The sequence below is a fragment of the Podarcis tiliguerta genome, assembly GCF_965153285.1.
Source record: "Podarcis tiliguerta genome assembly, chromosome: 2".
NCBI lineage: Eukaryota > Metazoa > Chordata > Lepidosauria > Squamata > Lacertidae > Podarcis > Podarcis tiliguerta.
This window is the reverse complement of record NC_139535.1, coordinates 64,484,824-64,501,593: the sequence shown is the minus strand read 5'-3', so window position 1 is coordinate 64,501,593 and position 16,770 is coordinate 64,484,824. Positions and strand designations below refer to the sequence as shown.

The following is a 16,770-nucleotide window of genomic DNA, read 5'->3' as shown; positions in this document are numbered from 1 at the left end:
GTATTCCTAAGCCTTTTACACTGTCTTTGTTTCTCACTCTTTGTGGCCAAGTTTTCAGTTGCGAGGGACAAAAACAGCGATGGGAAATGGCTCTGGTAATCACAATACTGTTACTTCTTTTTCTTGATTTAGCTCATTGCGAAGTCTATCACAATAGCAGCGTTGCTGAATTCAAAACTAATGGTGGGCTCTCAGCCTCACCTGAAGAGATCCTCATCTCACAGTAATTCACATTCTCAGCACCTGCGTTCAGCATGGTGGCACTACTGGTGTGGTATTCTGGCATATTTATTTATTTTAAACATTTATATCCCACCTGTCCTCACACAGAGTTCCAGGTGGCTAACAAAGGCAAGTTAAATCAAATAGGAGTGAAACAATAAAATGGACAAAAACAACAGAGGAGAAAATGTAAACACAAAATAAAAAGTAAAATCAAATATGGTTATTAAAACAATTTCATCAAGCAGTTTCAGCAAGGTAAAACAATTCAGTGCAGGAACTGAAAAACCATTTTTTTTCTGTGAAGGGAAGCTTTTGACAACCCAAGAGAAGACCATGAAAGGAGGGAAGGGATTTCCAAAGCCTGGGATGGTAAACTGAAAAGGCCCCCTTCCTAATCCCAAGTATGCATACTTCAGGTATAGACAACAGAACATCCAATGAAGATCTCAATAGACAAGTGGCAGGATCATATTGGAGTTGGGCTTTTGAATTAACCACACACAGTCCCCTTAATGATAGTCCAGCCTCCAGGCTCCTTGGTCTCTCCTTTGCCTTTGGACTAGGACAAACCTTGTTGCAGGCTCATGTTTTTAAAGTCCTGCCAGGGAGCAACATATATAAAATAAGCCTGTTATGTTGTCAGCTTTGTGCAGAGCTGAAGTTCAGCAGACGACACAATGCTGCACTATAGATACGAATGTTTGTCATTGCCCTTTTGATGATGTCTGTCAATCCTTTGCAGAATCTTGGAGGAGCAAATGACTAACAGTAAGATCCGAGCCACATATTGTTCTGGGTTAGTGTTAAAATATTATTAGTGCATCACCTAGAGAAGGTAATATATGTGGGGCATCTAATAAATATTAAAGAAATTAGTGTGTAAGGGAACAAATGGACCTTGACTGGCCAAGCAGTGAAGAATAGCATCTACTAAATATTTTTGAAAGTGGTTTGTCTGTTTGTCCATCTGTTCTCAATAGGTTCAGCTGCCTCTCGAGATATCATTCCAAACTCAGGGTTCCTGGGGTGATGGTTTTCATCCGTACTGGGCAGTAGGTCACTATTTTGCCTCAAAGTGGTGGACCAAAACGTCTCCTTTACACCTTGGAAATGGACTGGATAAGAGCCAACAAACCGAAATTCAATCCAGATAAGTCTAAGGCACTGTTAGTGGTTGGTTCCCTTGACTGGATAGATAGGGAGGTGGCCTGCTCTCGATGAGGTTAATAAATAACCTGCCATGGTAGAAATGATTTAAAAAAACCCAACAACCAGTATATCAGAAAAGTCCTTTGGAAATAGGCACTGATTTATTCTTTCTTTTTTTTTTTAAGTAAGCATCACATCTTCAAGAGGAGCAATCATAATTTATCCTATCCTACCTACCCAAGGTACAATGAAATACAGTGAGATACTGGGGAAGATGCTCACAAATGTTAAGTGATGGATGAAAATAATGGGAACAATTTAGCAAGACTGACTCAGATAGAAACTGGAAAGGGATGCAATTCAAATCACAAAAGGACTTGAAAAAATAGGCTGGATTTCTTTAAAAAAAAACTAAGGGTGGCATTCACCTAACAAACCCCATCAGCAGAATGCCTTCAGGGAACAGATATCAGCCAATTGATTAGAAAACGGCAGAAATAACTAAACTCAGTGGTTTGCACAGTATGAACAATGGAAAAGATATTATGAGTTCAGTGTCTGACATACGTTAGATTAAAGTGCCTTCAATGAAATTATAAATTAGATTAGTATTATAGTTGTTTGAACTTCTCACTTAAAATACCAAGGGGGGGGGGGGAATACTACTTTTACTTTTATTTATTGTTAGTATTGCTGAAATGTTGGTTAAAGAATGTTTGTTTCACAAATACAATGAACCAAGTAATATCCAACTCATAAACCTTTCCTAAGAAAAGAAACAAGAGGTTTGTTTTTAAGAAGTTAGTTCAAATATTAGATTTCCTCAACCAGGCAATCATAATTCATGACAAACAAGCAAAGAAAGTGATGTAAATGTACTATTCAAATACTTAAATTTGCTTAATAGTTAATGCAAGACAAGTGTTGCTTAGCAATGGATTAAGATACTTCATTCAGCATATTAAGGCAGGTTTGGGATAATAAAATTGCCTCTGAAAGAAAATACTTTTAAAGGAGTTGTTCTTTAGCACTTGGATATAGGTTTTATTTGCACTGAAAGGACCAAGACCATAGCTTGTAAGTACTCCTGGATCCAACGCTGTCATGGGAGACTCAAGTAGCCTTGGAGCTAAGTGTTGACTTCCAGCAACAGCCGCTTTTGCACAGAGATGACTTGACCCTTGTAGTCCATGCACTGTTAACCTTCAGACTGAACAGTTACAATGTGCTCACTTTGGGCCTGTCCTTGAAAATGATTTAGAAATCAACATGCAGCAGCTAGATTCCATTTAGAACTGATATAGTTGCACTGGTTGCCATTTTGTTTCTGGGCCCAATCCAATGTACTCACGCTAGTGTTTAAAACCCTAAACAACAAATATCTGAAAGACCATATCCATCCATATCGATCTTCACAGATATTAAGAGTCACAGAGGCTGTTCTCTTGGTAACTCCACCACCCTCAGTATGGGGAGTGGCAGTAAGGGAGAGGGCATCTAGATGATGCATCTAGCATCTTCATGGTACAGCTTCTGCCATATGCTGAAGACACACCTCTTTACTTTGGGCTTTGACATTTCGAGTATTTTGTTCTGTGGGGCTCCCACCCCTTTTGCTGCATTAACATTGTTCTGTTCCATTTGCAATGGTTTTATTTGATTTATAACTTATAATTGTATTTTCTATGCTGTAACTTATAGTGAAAGGTGGGTAAGAAATCTTTAAGCCCTTTTCAAGCTTCTGGGATATTTTACATTCAAGAAGCATATAAATTTTATGAAATAAACAAATAAAACCGTAGTGTGTTTTAAAACATTTTAACAATTGTTCTATGTAAGCTTGTAAGCTGCCTTATGAGGATTATGCAGTGTCCTAAAAATATGTAAATATATTAAATATAGGCTTAATGTAACATATAGTTTGACCCTGGAGAATAGAAGAGGCTTCCACTGACCTCCTACTTCAGAGATTGGGACCCTGGGCCCATCTGAAGTTTAGAGGTCTGGGATGATGGTAGTCATAGCTCAACAACCTCTGGAGGGTTTCGGCTCTCCCATCCCTGTCCTATGGTGACAGCTCCCTCACATGCATGGCTATGCCCGCATGGGGATCGTTTTACATGACTGTGGTTTTAATGGAACCAAAAGCAACTGACCAAAGTGATTAATAGATTGTCTGGCACACACAAGTGTGCACAGACACCACCAACCAAATAAAACTTAGAATCTGCAAGCGTAAATCTATTCAGCAATTTCAAGTCTCTTAAATATTCATTAGAATGGATGCCAAGCTCAGCCCGTGAAGGTGATAAGTGCTTTGGGAAACTGTCCAGTGAGGGGTGGGGATGGGTTGCGATGAGTTCTGTTATGTATAGGAATCCCTCAGAAATCAATTAAATCGTCCTAAAAAGGGCACTCAAATGAACCAGAGAGGCAAACCAACAAAGTAAAGTTACAGAGCAAGAGGCTGGTGTGTGGCGAAAGCTAAAGAAAAGGATGATCATATATGGAAGACATTAACTTCTCCTTCCTCTGCCGCTGCTTCAGTAACATGTGCTAGATAAATAGGGCAGAGCTCTTCAGCATCAGTGGTTTTTTTAATAGTATTGGGGAGACAAACATACTCTGAGAAGAGGAATGAACGGTAGCAGCCCTTCCATATCCTCCACCTGTTTTCTATACCACTTGCACTGTACAGAAGCTTATTCAGTATGTTGGAATAGTGCCATCCATCCTAGCACAGCAAAAGGGGTCATGCCACACTGCTCTGGCAAAAGGAGAAGGTGCTACTTTGTCACCGAGGCTGTGTCACACAAGATGCTCTGCTTGAAACCTTGGCCAGCCACTCACAGTAAATGTAGACAATACTGAGCTAGACGTGCCAATAGTGTGACTCAGTAAAAGGCAACCTCTTGTGTGCCTAGGTTTCAGTGTCTATTGAAACCATCTGAACAAATTAATCGGGGCTAACCAAAGAGCCCATTGACTTTAATGGATCAGGGCCAGTATCTTTAAGCCACTGATTTTGCTTGGTTTCTATTTGGGCTGGTTAAAAAAAAGTTAAGTACTGCTCTTGATGTCAACAGGAGGTTTAGGATTACACCATATGGTATGTTGGACCTCTGTGTTTAGAGTTCACATCATATATTCCTTTTTCTTAAAACAGGCACTAGAGGGTCAGTTCAAACCAGCTGAGGCCCCAAGAGCCCCAAGCAACCATTCACCTACATCAAGGCCCTAATCCAGATGAGTAGGGGAATTTGTGGGTGATTTTACAGAAATGAGATTACTTTGGGAGCTCTAAAGTCAGAACAATGTTACATGTAGTAGTCTATTGAATGCATGCTCTAATGCTAATCAATGGGAATTAATGGTATTTAAGGTTTGGATTTGGAATTATGCAATTTGATCAGTTTTGTCTCATTAATTGTCAAATGGTGATCTGACACTGACCATGCCATGGCAAAAGCTTCATTTGGAAATGCCATATAGTAAGAGTCTATATAGACTCCGCTGAAGATAGTTAATTTTAATACAATCATTTAATTCATCTTAATATGCATTATTATGCACAATTCATTTTATCTTGGTTTATGCTATTTCTGATGAATGATGATCAAGTTAAATGACAACACACTTTTTCAGTTCTGCTCAAATTATAGCTGTTGCTGGATTGGGATGACATTGCCAGGATATCACTGTAGGGCTTCCATCGCTATGAGCAAACTATTTCCACATGCCATACATTTCTAAAAGTGATGTCTCTTGTTGGTACTGATGAGATTCATTAGTAAGCTCATAGGGATCAACCGTGAACTCCCTTAACATCTAGTCTGACTCATATCAATAAGACTTTCACAGATGTTCTTTATTGGTTGTGCCCTGTTGTATCAACAAAAGAGCACTTTTTTGCTTTGAAAAAGTTGCACAGAAATTTGGCAACAATTTACATTCATTTATAACAACCTTTGCATAGTTTCCAACTTTTCCTCCCCCATGCCCCCCCCCCCCCGCCGCATGCACCCAGCCAACACCTGTGTTGACTTCAAGCTTGGCAGCTGCAGTAAAGTCTTAAATTGGATTTTTTTTCTCAGGTTATTATAACCAATTAAGGCTAATGAACTGTTTGCAGAATCTGCTAATTTGGTGGAGTCCAATTTTGCTGCTCCTATTAAAGTCAATGGGATTTCTCCCACTGGGCCATTGGGAGTATGCAATTTCAATACGATAGTATCTCTTACTGCTGAGTACAGGGAAAATCTGCAAAGTCTAATATATGGTCAGTGGTTCTCTGTTCTGTTAGCACGTTACTTTTCATGCCAAGTGCCATTTTTCTTTAGTTCTCCTTTAATTGTGTGGATATGGCAGACTCTTGACAAGATCCATGTCCTTCGACTGTAAAATATCCTTGCACAGCCATATGGGACTGAAAGCATGCCTGTCTTAACATTGTGGAAGCTATGAATTAAGTCCTTTTCACTGCCTGCTGCTTTGTTTAAAATGTGCTTCCAACTTCAGAGCAACAGACAGATAGGGGAAGAATTGCAGCTCAGTGAAATGTGGAAGACCATCTAAGAAACATTTCATTGCCTCATAATCATTTCCAGTAGGGGATAAATGAGCTTTTCTGTATTGCTCTGCATCACAGCTAACAATGCTGAAGTTGCAGTCTTGGAAATTTCAAAGGTGTGGGGTGGAACCATAGTATGCGAATTTGTGCAAAATATCACAAATGGAATATCTATGCCATGTAGGCCTGAGAGAGATGTAAATACGGTAAATGATGTGTGAATGTAGGTTAAAGTACTGGGGGACAGGGAGCTAGAACAAATTTTTCTGTGTTATTTCAGAAGTGTTTTCATTGCTAAAGAAACAGCTCACTTTTAAAACCAAATACTAGTGCATCTGTTTCTCTTCTCATGAGTCTTCTCTCATGAGAAGAGAAGACTCCCTGGAAAAGACCCTGATGTTGGGAAAGATTGAGGGCACAAGGAGAAGGGGACGACAGAGGATGAGATGGTTGGACAGTGTTTTCGAAGCTACCAGCATGAGTTTGACCAAACTGCGGGAGGCAGTGGAAGACAGGAGTGCCTGCCATGCTCTGGTCCATGGGGTCACAAAGAGTTGGACACGACTAAACAACAACAACAGTGTGTCTGTTTAGAAGTGGAAACTACTACAATGAAAGCAATTAATGGAACTGTAGCAGAATATGTAGATCTCTCTGCTCTGCTTGCAACAATCACTTCTTTGAGTCCTGGTATGGTACTTATTTTTCTTTTTTGTGTTGGTGGTAGATTTGGAAAAAACCAAACATAATTTGGCCCAGAATGCCATACTTATTTGGTTGTGAATCTTAGCCTGGGACAAACAACCCTCTCCTGGCACCAACGAGCAGAAAAAAGCATGCCTTGCTGTAGTGCATTTCCAATGTCCAGAAGGGGTGTGAAACAGCTTCATGAATTGTTTACATTTCCTACCCATAAATTACATTCCCCATAACAGGAATGCTCCTTGAAGACCTGAAGACATTACAAAAGTCACTACCCATTCCTCCACCCCAGAAAGTGTTATTCTTACTGTCTTTCCTTTTCAGCAACTGTATTTCGTGGAATTACAGTCATGTCCGACTCCCGAAGAGTCAGATACGACTAAACAACAACAACATTTCATGGAATTGTATTTCATGGAATATTAGTTTCAGCAGCCTGCCACTCTATTATAAGTAAGAATCATGATAGTCCCCTGCCAACAGGAATTAGGTAGGATTAGGGCTGTATTAAGCAGACATTTTATCCCTTTAGGAGGGCATATAAAAGGCCATGGTGATTATCAGCCAGTTGAAGGTGCAAGTGGAAAGATTTTCCAAGGAGGCATTGCTTCCTGGCCCTTCAGTCTTGCAAGTGGCCAAGGCAAAAGAATGAAATGAGGAAGTTCAACCTTCTCCCCATTTAGACTCAGACTTTGGGAACATGCCCTCCTACCAAATCTTTTACTCACTGAACACCCTTCCTTGAACATTGCTTTTCATATGTGCCTTTCATATTTGATACTCTGATACAAATCTCTGAGTGGTGCAAGATTCCAAAGGTTCCAAAGGATTTGTGTTTCCTTTTGGATTGAGGCCCAGAGGAGATTTTGGCATCTTTGTGATATATGGGTTTTTTAAACATCTATACAACCCGAGCCTACGATGGAGGGGTTCACAGCAAGAAGGTCTTGTTTCTTGGATTCAAACAGAAATCAAATGTTGCTCTGAGTCTTTCTCGGAGCTTTACTTCTAGGTCACATCACCCCCACACCCAACTCCAAACTCTGGCTTTGTCTGTTGAGGGAGCAGCCATTTGCCATCTCCCACCACAGCCCCTTTAATCCCCCATCACTACAGAGAAAATGGCACATGCTATTCTAAAAATTGAAACTATCTACAATATACAAGAAGGGAATATACATTACTGTGCCCCCCCCCCGAATTATAATTATGTTTCAGTTAGAGCTTTAGTTGGTGGTAAATATATTATTAAATCTACAGGCAAGGGTTTATATTTTTTTACTGCTACTGTAAGTAATAAACAGCTGTGATATACTGCAGCTGTTGAAGGATGTGAAACACTGTCAAAGATTAAACCTAGAATTGCACACTTAGTAGGATCAAAATGGATTAGAAGCATTTGAAATATGGAATTATGGCATAATTAGGCAAATGGGAACACATCTTTCTTGTGCAAACATAATCCATGTTACAATGTTCAGAATATACAAGCGAAGCACAAAACTGTTTGGAAAACTTGATAACTATAGTAGAACAGTAGGGTTTCCAGTACCTTGAAGGTTATGTTTATATGTCACCCCCAGAATTTGCACCCTTTAAAAGTCCCAAGCCGATTATTTTGTTAATTGCCCACATGTGGCTCAGATCTATTTTCCACCTCCACAATTCAAATGTGATGTATTGCATTAGGCTTATGTGGATCAATGCCACCGTCCTGCTCATCCCTTCTTTTCTTGAAGTAAATATCATATTACACACCTTGTTTAAACTTCAGAGCTTCTGGGACTGGGTGAGGCCTGGTGCCACTCATGCTGGAGGGCATAACAGCAGGTGTGTAAGCAACTCCCATAGCTGCAGCTGTCATTGCCATGCTTTGCCACAACCCTACCTTGCCTTTGTTGGATCAACAGAATATGTTTGCATGGGTGTGACTGTACAGCACAGGAGAACAGAAGTAGATTGGGATCTACTTGACATTTTCAACTTTCAAATTGGGACTATACAGCTTGGGACAAGGATCACCTCTTATAAGCCCAATCAACAGCTTCAATGTGCACATGAGAGAATCCTGCAGATACCATCTTTGTAGGAGGTCTATTCCTCACAATATAGGAATTGGGTCCTTGGTGTTCTGGCACCTACCTTTTGGAATTCCCTCCTGTTAAATATTAGACAGCAGCCTCCTCTGTTGTCTTTTGACTTCCCTCTTCAGAAGAAATTGTTCCCAGTCTGCACCGGTAATGGAAGTATGTTTAAATGCATTACCATTTGCATATTTGCCACCCTGATCTTCCTTGGGAAGAAGGGTGAGATATAAATTTAACTATAAACAAGGTTTTCAACAATGGATCCAGGTGCACAGCCTGGGAGTCATTTTGGGCTCACAGTTGTCCATGGAGGCACAGGTCAATTCTGTGCCCAGGGTAGCTGTCTACCAGCTCCATCTGGTATGCCAGATGAAACCCTACCTGCCAGCAGACTCTTGCCAGCGTGTTACATGCTCTGGTTCTCTCCCACTTGGACTACTGCAATGTGCTCTACATGGGGCTACCTTTGAAGGTGACCCAGAAACTACAATTAATCCAGAATGCATCTGCTAGATGTGTGACTGGGAGCGGCCATCGGGACCATATAACACTGGTCTTAAAGGATCTACATTAACTCCCGGTACATCTCCAAGCACAATTCAAAGTGTTGGTACTGACCTCTAAAGCCCCAAAAGACCTCAGCCCAGTATACCTGAAGGAGTGTCTCCACCGCCATCGTTCAGCCCGGAGACTGAGGTCCAGCGCCGAGGGCCTTCTGGCGGTTCCCTCACTGCGAGAATTGAGGTTGCAGGGAACCAGGCAGAGGGCCTTCTCGGTAGTGGTGCCCGCCCTGTGGAGAACCCTCCCATCAGATGTCAAGGAAATAAACTACTATCTAACTTTTAGAAGACATCTGAAGACAGTCCTGTTTAGGGAAGCTTTTTAAAAATATTTGATGTTTTATCATGTTTTTAATATTGTGTTGGGAGCCGCCCATTCAGATGGGCGGCATACAAATAATAAAATTATTATGAATTACTATTACCCTCCTCCCAGCTTCATTGCTGAAATAAAGGCTTGGGGAGTGTATTTTGTGGGTAGAAAGACTCGCTCACTTGTGATACTGAAAACAAAACCCTGGTATGTGTACAGAGACACCCTATTCCGCAATTCTAAATATATGTGAGAGCTGGACCATAAAGAAGGCTGATCGCCGAAGAATTGATGCTTTTGAATTATGGTGCTGGAGGAGACTCTTGAGAGTCCCATGGACTGCAAGAAGATCAAACGCATCCATTCTGAAGGAAATCAGCCCTGAGTGCTCACTGGAAGGACAGATCGTGAAGCTGAGGCTCCAATACTTTGGCCACCTCATGAGAAGAGAAGACTCCCTGGAAAAGACCCTGATGTTGGGAAAGATGGAGGGCACAAGGAGAAGGGGACGACAGAGGATGAGATGGTTGGATAGTGTTCTCGAAGCTACAAACATGAATCTGACCAAACTGCGGGCAGCAGTGGAAGACAGGAGTGCCTGGCGTGCTCTGGTCCATGGGGTCACGAAGAGTCGGACACGACTAAATGACTAAACAACAACAACAAATATATGTTCAGTCACTGCTTGGTGCCTTGCTCCAGTTCATGGAGTTAATATGTCTGTCTCAAAATAGATCCCACAAGCCCTAATTCTGCTTATCATTGCTATAGAGCAATGTATCCCAACCTTGGGTTGCCAGCTGTCTTTGGACTACAACTCCCATCATCCCCAGCTAGCAGGACCAGTGGTCAGGGATGATGGAAACTGTAGTCCAGAAACAGCTGGAGCCCCAGGGTTGGGGAAACTCTGCTAGAGAGAAACCACACCCACTGCTTTTTTCAGCCCTCAGTTCCTGCACTTCTCAGGTGGGTGCTATTTTGCCATTACAAGAGAATGTGTGAGTTCCGGCACCTCTTTTTCTAGAACAATAGCACCGACCACACGAATGCAAGTCTCCCATGCAGGTGCTGAGCTCAACCGCTTAGGTCCCCAAAGTATTTTGGGTCCTCGACACAGAGCTTTCGCAAACCAACTTCGTGGCAACTGGACCTCAACGACACACACCTGCATTTACAAACCCCAAGCCTTGAGAGTCTGACCCCTGGGCAAGAGTGTTGCAAGACGCAGAGACGGTTAAAGAAGCTCTGCTGTTGCACACAGTACTTTTGCGTTGATGAGGCAGCGAGCAGAGAAAGTGGCAACATTTTCGCCAGCGGACGCCTCTGCAAAGGAGCTAGCTAGGCCCCGGGATGCAGCCCAGCCGGGAGGAGCCGGCTCCTTTCCTCCTCCGCCAGCCGCCGCCGCCGCCATTCCACCGATCGGTCAGCAAGCGGCGCCAGATTTCGATGATTCACGCCGAGCCGGCGAGGAGGCACGCGCGCACACACAGCCCGACACTTACACAAGCGCACACAAAGCGGCTGGGCGAAGCTGGAGCGGGGCTCCGACGCCGAGCCAGCGGGGAACGGCGGCGCAAAGGCAGGCGGAACGAGTGGCAGCGCGCGGAGGACGGCAAAGCCCTCTGGCCGAAGGTGAGTGCGCCTGGAATAGCTCGCCAGGGAAACTTGCAGGCTGCTTCTCGCGCCGCTCTCGAAAGGTACTGGCGGCAGCCGCGTCTCCCTCAGAGCGTCCTTTGCTTCCCTCAGCCCGAGGGGCGGCTGCTTTCCTTTGGGGAGGAGGCGCAGGGAGGGGCTCCCAAGGTAGGTCAAGCCCGTGAGGAGAATCCCTACTTCTGCCACTCAAACTTTCCCGGGAACCCGCCGCCCTCCCCTCCCGGTAGGACTGCTGCTGCCTTGGCAGTTTTGGTTCCATCTCGAGGTTCCTCTGACGGAGCGCCCTGTGCGGTGGAGCTGCTCCGGAGACCATCAGCTGCGTCTCCCATCAAATGCGTGGCTCACCCGCCTCCTTGCCCCTCCTAGAGCTATTAAGCCGCTGTGTTTTGAACGCTTGCCTTTTTCTTTTTCTTGTGGACTGATTGACTGAGACAGGTATTTGTCCCTGTTCTCCCCACCACCTCCTCACCTCCTTTCTTCTCTTCCTGCTTTCTCCCTCTCCCAACCACCCCGCACCCCGTTTTGCAGATGCATAGGATATTGGCCATAGTTGTTTGGTGTTTTCTGCAAGTGGAAGGCAGGCATCCAGAAATCATCCCTGGGAGCAGCAACAATGGCAATTTCTTGGACAATGACAAATGGCTGAGCACTGTTTCCCAATACGACAAAGATAAATATTGGAATAAGTTCAGAGATGTAAGTACTCCTGTTTCCCCCCCTCCAAGCTGGTCCTTAGAGATTTTTCCCCCCCTTGCTAGGGACTGTCTGATGGTTCAGGTGTGTTGTTTTGGTGGAGTCAGAGGGATGGGTATATCTTTCAGTATATGGCAATGGTTGGAAGAAGATCCTCATCCTTTAAGATCAGCTGTGTTTCCGTCTTCTTACTATTAGTATTCTGTATATGTGTGGTTAAGGACTCATTTTCTTGGTCTTCAGTTTTTCCTTAGGGCATAACTTTCAGAGAACTTTCTGTGTGCCTGTGTTAAGAGATTAGTTGCTGTTAAATGCAACCGTCTGGGGGGGGGGGGGAGGATGCAAAACTATTTACCCACTCAAGCCACAAGGTGGTAAACACCTGAAGCTTTCTTCATGCACATGTGGCAGGAGACCAAAGCAGAAGATTCTATTATCTCAGTTCTGCTCTCAGGAGTATTTGTTATGGTGTCTGTATTTCTCTGCCTTGGCATACTAAACATTCAGGAATGATTTCAGCTAGCATTCTTACTCCAGTTTATGGATTGTGCTGAAACTTAATGCATTTGTATGGGCAGGGAAAATGTATTTCATAAGCAAAACTTTAGGGAAAATGAACACTTCGAGAAATAATTCCATTGTGGTTAACCTCCCCAGGATCAGTAAAGGGGGGGGGGGAATGTAATGGCTTTGTTACTAAGGCTAGGTATTTGAGAAGCTTAATGTAACCCATTTAGAAATGTCTAAATGAATATTGTGATAAGCCATTAACATATACCATTCCCTTGCAGTTGGTATAAGCAAGGGCATTCTGCCAAGTGGATTGTAGGGAGATGGCTGGGAAGAATTGGTCACCTGGTGTTCTAAAAACAATGAGGCAGATTCACAGCAACATTTATCTGCTTATGTCAGGCCTTATGGGAAAAATAAGACCAGATTCTTAAAAAGATGGCATTTACTTGACTATGACTATTGCAATCTGTTATTTACTGCAAGCAGTTCTCCAATTGAGTAAAGCCTCAGTTCAGTCCCATTGATGCCATTTTCATTTTTTTTCAACTTCCTTATATATATTAAACAAAATTCTAAGTATACATTGAACCATCAGTGATAAATGTATCTAAGCTGGAGGAGGTGTTATGATTCAGTTAATGTTTATGACTGAAGAAGGATTGATCTTTATGGTCAGAAATCAACAGGAATTTTGCTATTGAGTCTACTGACTTTGACTTGCAAGCTTTTAAAGAATTTTATTTAATGAGTGGCCTTCTGCAGTCTCTGAGCGGACTCTCCAGGAGATGGCAAAAGATTCTCCACATCTGCTCATTTCAAACCACCACCTAGTCTATTAACCTACCTGCTCAATAATGCCATATAAGTAATTATTTTATGGCACAACCATAGCCTTCCAGGGTGAGGGGTCGGGTGGGGTTATTCCAATTAAGGGATTATCCACTCCTGTCCTGCTCCTCCTTCCACCCTCCAGGGGAAACTGCTCTTTAGTGCTCAGTTGGAGTAAATGGCAATTTGGTTTTTCTCTGGATTCAGACTTGTTTGGTTTTAGCACTAAAGAGCTGATTTTTCTCTGGGAAAGGAGTAGGACAAGGGGAAAACCACTCAGACCTATGCCTAGAAAGTGCGGGTCAAACAGAAAACTGCTTGGACCAGTGCTTTCTAGGCATGGGACAAGCAGAAGTATGACAGAATGAGTAGAAGTGTGAATGAGCCCTTCACTAACAAAATTATTACCTACTTGATCAACTTGTCGCAATTTTTATTTGCCATAGGTGAATAGGCAGGTGGGCTAGTCTTGATTAAACTTTCTAGTTACTACATTTTATGTATTCCCACTGTGATTATTGAAGACCAAAAGATAGTAATTTACATAAGCAGATTTAAGAGTTGGTGCGGTTTAGTGGATGCGAGTGAGCTGGGAAGTTGACCTGATTGGGTTCAACTCGTTGTTTAGATTCGATTTGGATGTTTGAATTTTTCTTTTAAGTAAAATTACAAACTGATTTTTGAAGTTTCCTCTGTTTTCAAAGTGGTTTGTTGTAGGCTGGCCGAGAAACACAAACACAAAATGCATTTTGCTTTGCATCTCATTTTTAAAATATATCTTTCATTATTCTTCTCCACACCTCGTAGAGGAGTATACTGTGGTTTTGGCTGTTTGATTGGTCCAGTATACTGTGCTTGAAGAGAGCTATTTATTTAATATGACCCATTTTCCTCAGAGATGAAAGGTGGTAGCAAAGGCATACTCTACCATGACATTTGGGCCATTGAAATGAGCATTACCCAGAGCATCTCTAACTCATGTCATTGGGCCTAACACACCAGAAAACAGGTAGATTGTTTCTTAGAATGTCAGGAGAAGATTGCTCACCAGTCATCATCCTTCTTCTTGAAGAGAAGTGCACACTATTCAAATTCTGGATGGCATATATCTTTAAAAGGAGATTTGAGTACCTCAGCTCTGGCAGTAGTAATGCTGTCAAAAGATTATTTATCAAAAGACAGGAAAACATCAGGGTTTAGTATGTAGGTGAATGGCCCTGTGTGTACTAAATCTTAAAACCATATAAGTATTTAACATACATGCTTCTTTCATGACTTGGATATTTGATGTTTTGAGCTACCATTTGGGGAATGCACTTCGTCAGAATAAGAAACTTAAGTTGCCAAACTAGATGTGATGGGAGGTGTTTTTGCTTCAGTGAATGGCCTTCCATGAAAACATATGTTTTTCCCGATCCTATGAGCCAGCACATTTGCTTACCTCTGCCCTTAAGGCAAGTAGAAGGGAAAGGAAGAGCAAGCCATCTCAGATCCCTGTGGAACGTTGCTTCCCCCTCAGGAACAGTTAACTAAATTTCATAAGGGATGTTTACACATTGCATTCAGCGAGTGTACAATCTCAGTATGCAGATTGTTGAGCTGTAGACTTGTTCATGCAGTTATTTGCATGTAATGCTTAACAAGTGCACAGTCTGTGTACCTGGGTAAATAATACCTGAACAAACCAACAGGCTGCACACTCTTTTGCTTAAATGCTTGTGCATGTGTAGAAAAGGCTTGTACCTGGGTTCAGGGTAACATGTGAACAAACCCATGGCTTACCATTATCTGCTTAAAGTCATAGCCATCTCTTTTTACTATCCTTTTAGTCTAGGCCTGTGAATTTTAATTATCCCACCACAATTGCAGAACTGTAAATAAAACCACAGTTTGTAAAATAGCACCAGGGTTCCAGTATGAGTTGTAATATATGATGCATTATGCCTGAGCAGGGAACTGCAACAAAAGTAGGGGCCAGGGGTTATGAATGCTGGTCCCTCTCCAAGCATCCCTGTCCCCAACCTTGAGGAGGAAGGTCTGAAGGGTGGTTCTATCATCAGTGATTTTATACACACACACACGCTCATCCCTCTCAGAAATAAAGGGAGGACTCTCTCACCAGATAGCAGGATGTGCATTTGCTTTTCTTATCTTGTGTCTTAAAGGCATTTTGTCATTAGATTGGGGAGTCTACTTCGGTCGCCTGGGCTCCACAATACCTCTGTCTTGCCTCAGCATTCTAGGATGAAAACATTGATATCCAGCAAGGAGGATGTTAATAAAAACATATATATCCTGCAAGAGGATATTGGCTAAGAGGGCAGTTTAGCACAGCACTACACCTCACCCCCAACCCCCCATTGCCAGCCAGAATCCAGAGCTTTCCACTTCCCCAGATTGGCACTTTGTGTTAACTTCCCCTGTTTGGATCAGTGGACTTTTCTCCTAGGATATGGAGAAGGAATGGTGTTTGTTACCACTTTTTTTAGTTTAGAGTGAATGTGATCCACTTCCATTGAGTTCCAGACCTTCCAAGTGTCCCTATTTTCCACACAGTCCCGGATTTACAGAAGCCATCCTGGTTTCTTACTTGATTCCAGAATGTTCTGCTTTTCCTTAGGACATCCCTATTTCCATCAGAGAAATTTTGGAGGGTCTGGAGTTCTGGTGGATCAGAATAAAAAAAAATACCCTTCCATGCCAAAATTTAGCAGAGTAGAACCCATTCATACTTTCAAGAAAGAGCATCATGGTTTATTTTGAAGGCCACTTCCTTGAATATAATAACTCAGTGGTCAGCAATCCAAATCAGATACATTTGGCTTCAAAATAGGAGAGCAACTCACGGCAGGAAATCTAAATTAATAGCAATGCTTTAGCAGGAGTGATAATAGGCTTCTCCATTTGCTTTGTGCTCATAAATCAGTATTTGATAAATCAATTTGCAATAATGAATTTTAATCCAAGGAACACATATTCTGCAACTTGTGTATGCAAGACCTAAGAAAATATTTAGACAGAGAATATTTCTAGGTTCCAAATGTATAAAAATTGGGGAGTCTTAGAGCATGCATTAAGAAAGGTGTCATGGTCAGTGCAAAACTGAAAAGCTTGAGTGATAACAGCAGAAATCATGCAAATGTGTCAGTTCAGTCACATGTATTCAGATATTTGAAGATGAAATAGTCTGTTTGTATTTGTTTTATAATGCTTATATAGAATAAAGAATGTTTCGCACAGCAGTGAAGATGTAAATGACCTACTGAAATCATTAGGAAATTTTTATTTTTAAAGCAGTTGGATTGCAGCCACAGAGGTCCAAGCAGTCAAATGATTATGTATTATGCCTGCATACAGATATTTTTCATATCTCTATTTCCTGATGCTAGGTTTTTGACACGCCAAAAAAAGTGTTTCTTCATACTGCAATGTTTGAAAGTAGAAAATACATTGGGTGCAATGGCTTTCAGGGAGCTT

At 42.2% G+C, this 16,770-nt stretch overlaps 1 protein-coding gene across 2 annotated transcripts in view; it reads left to right on the top strand.

Moving 5' to 3' along the window:
* The first annotated feature begins 10,941 nt into the window (after positions 1-10,941).
* Positions 10,942-16,770, top strand: part of SPOCK1 (SPARC (osteonectin), cwcv and kazal like domains proteoglycan 1) — a 392,633-nt gene continuing 386,804 nt past the window's right edge. For both annotated transcript variants that reach the window (XM_083428897.1, XM_083428898.1), the window contains exons 1-2: positions 10,942-11,238; positions 11,788-11,955. In XM_083428897.1, the coding sequence (XP_083285023.1) occupies positions 10,957-11,238; positions 11,788-11,955 (450 nt within the window). In that variant the 5' untranslated portion in view covers positions 10,942-10,956. The remainder of the gene's footprint in view (positions 11,239-11,787; positions 11,956-16,770) is intronic.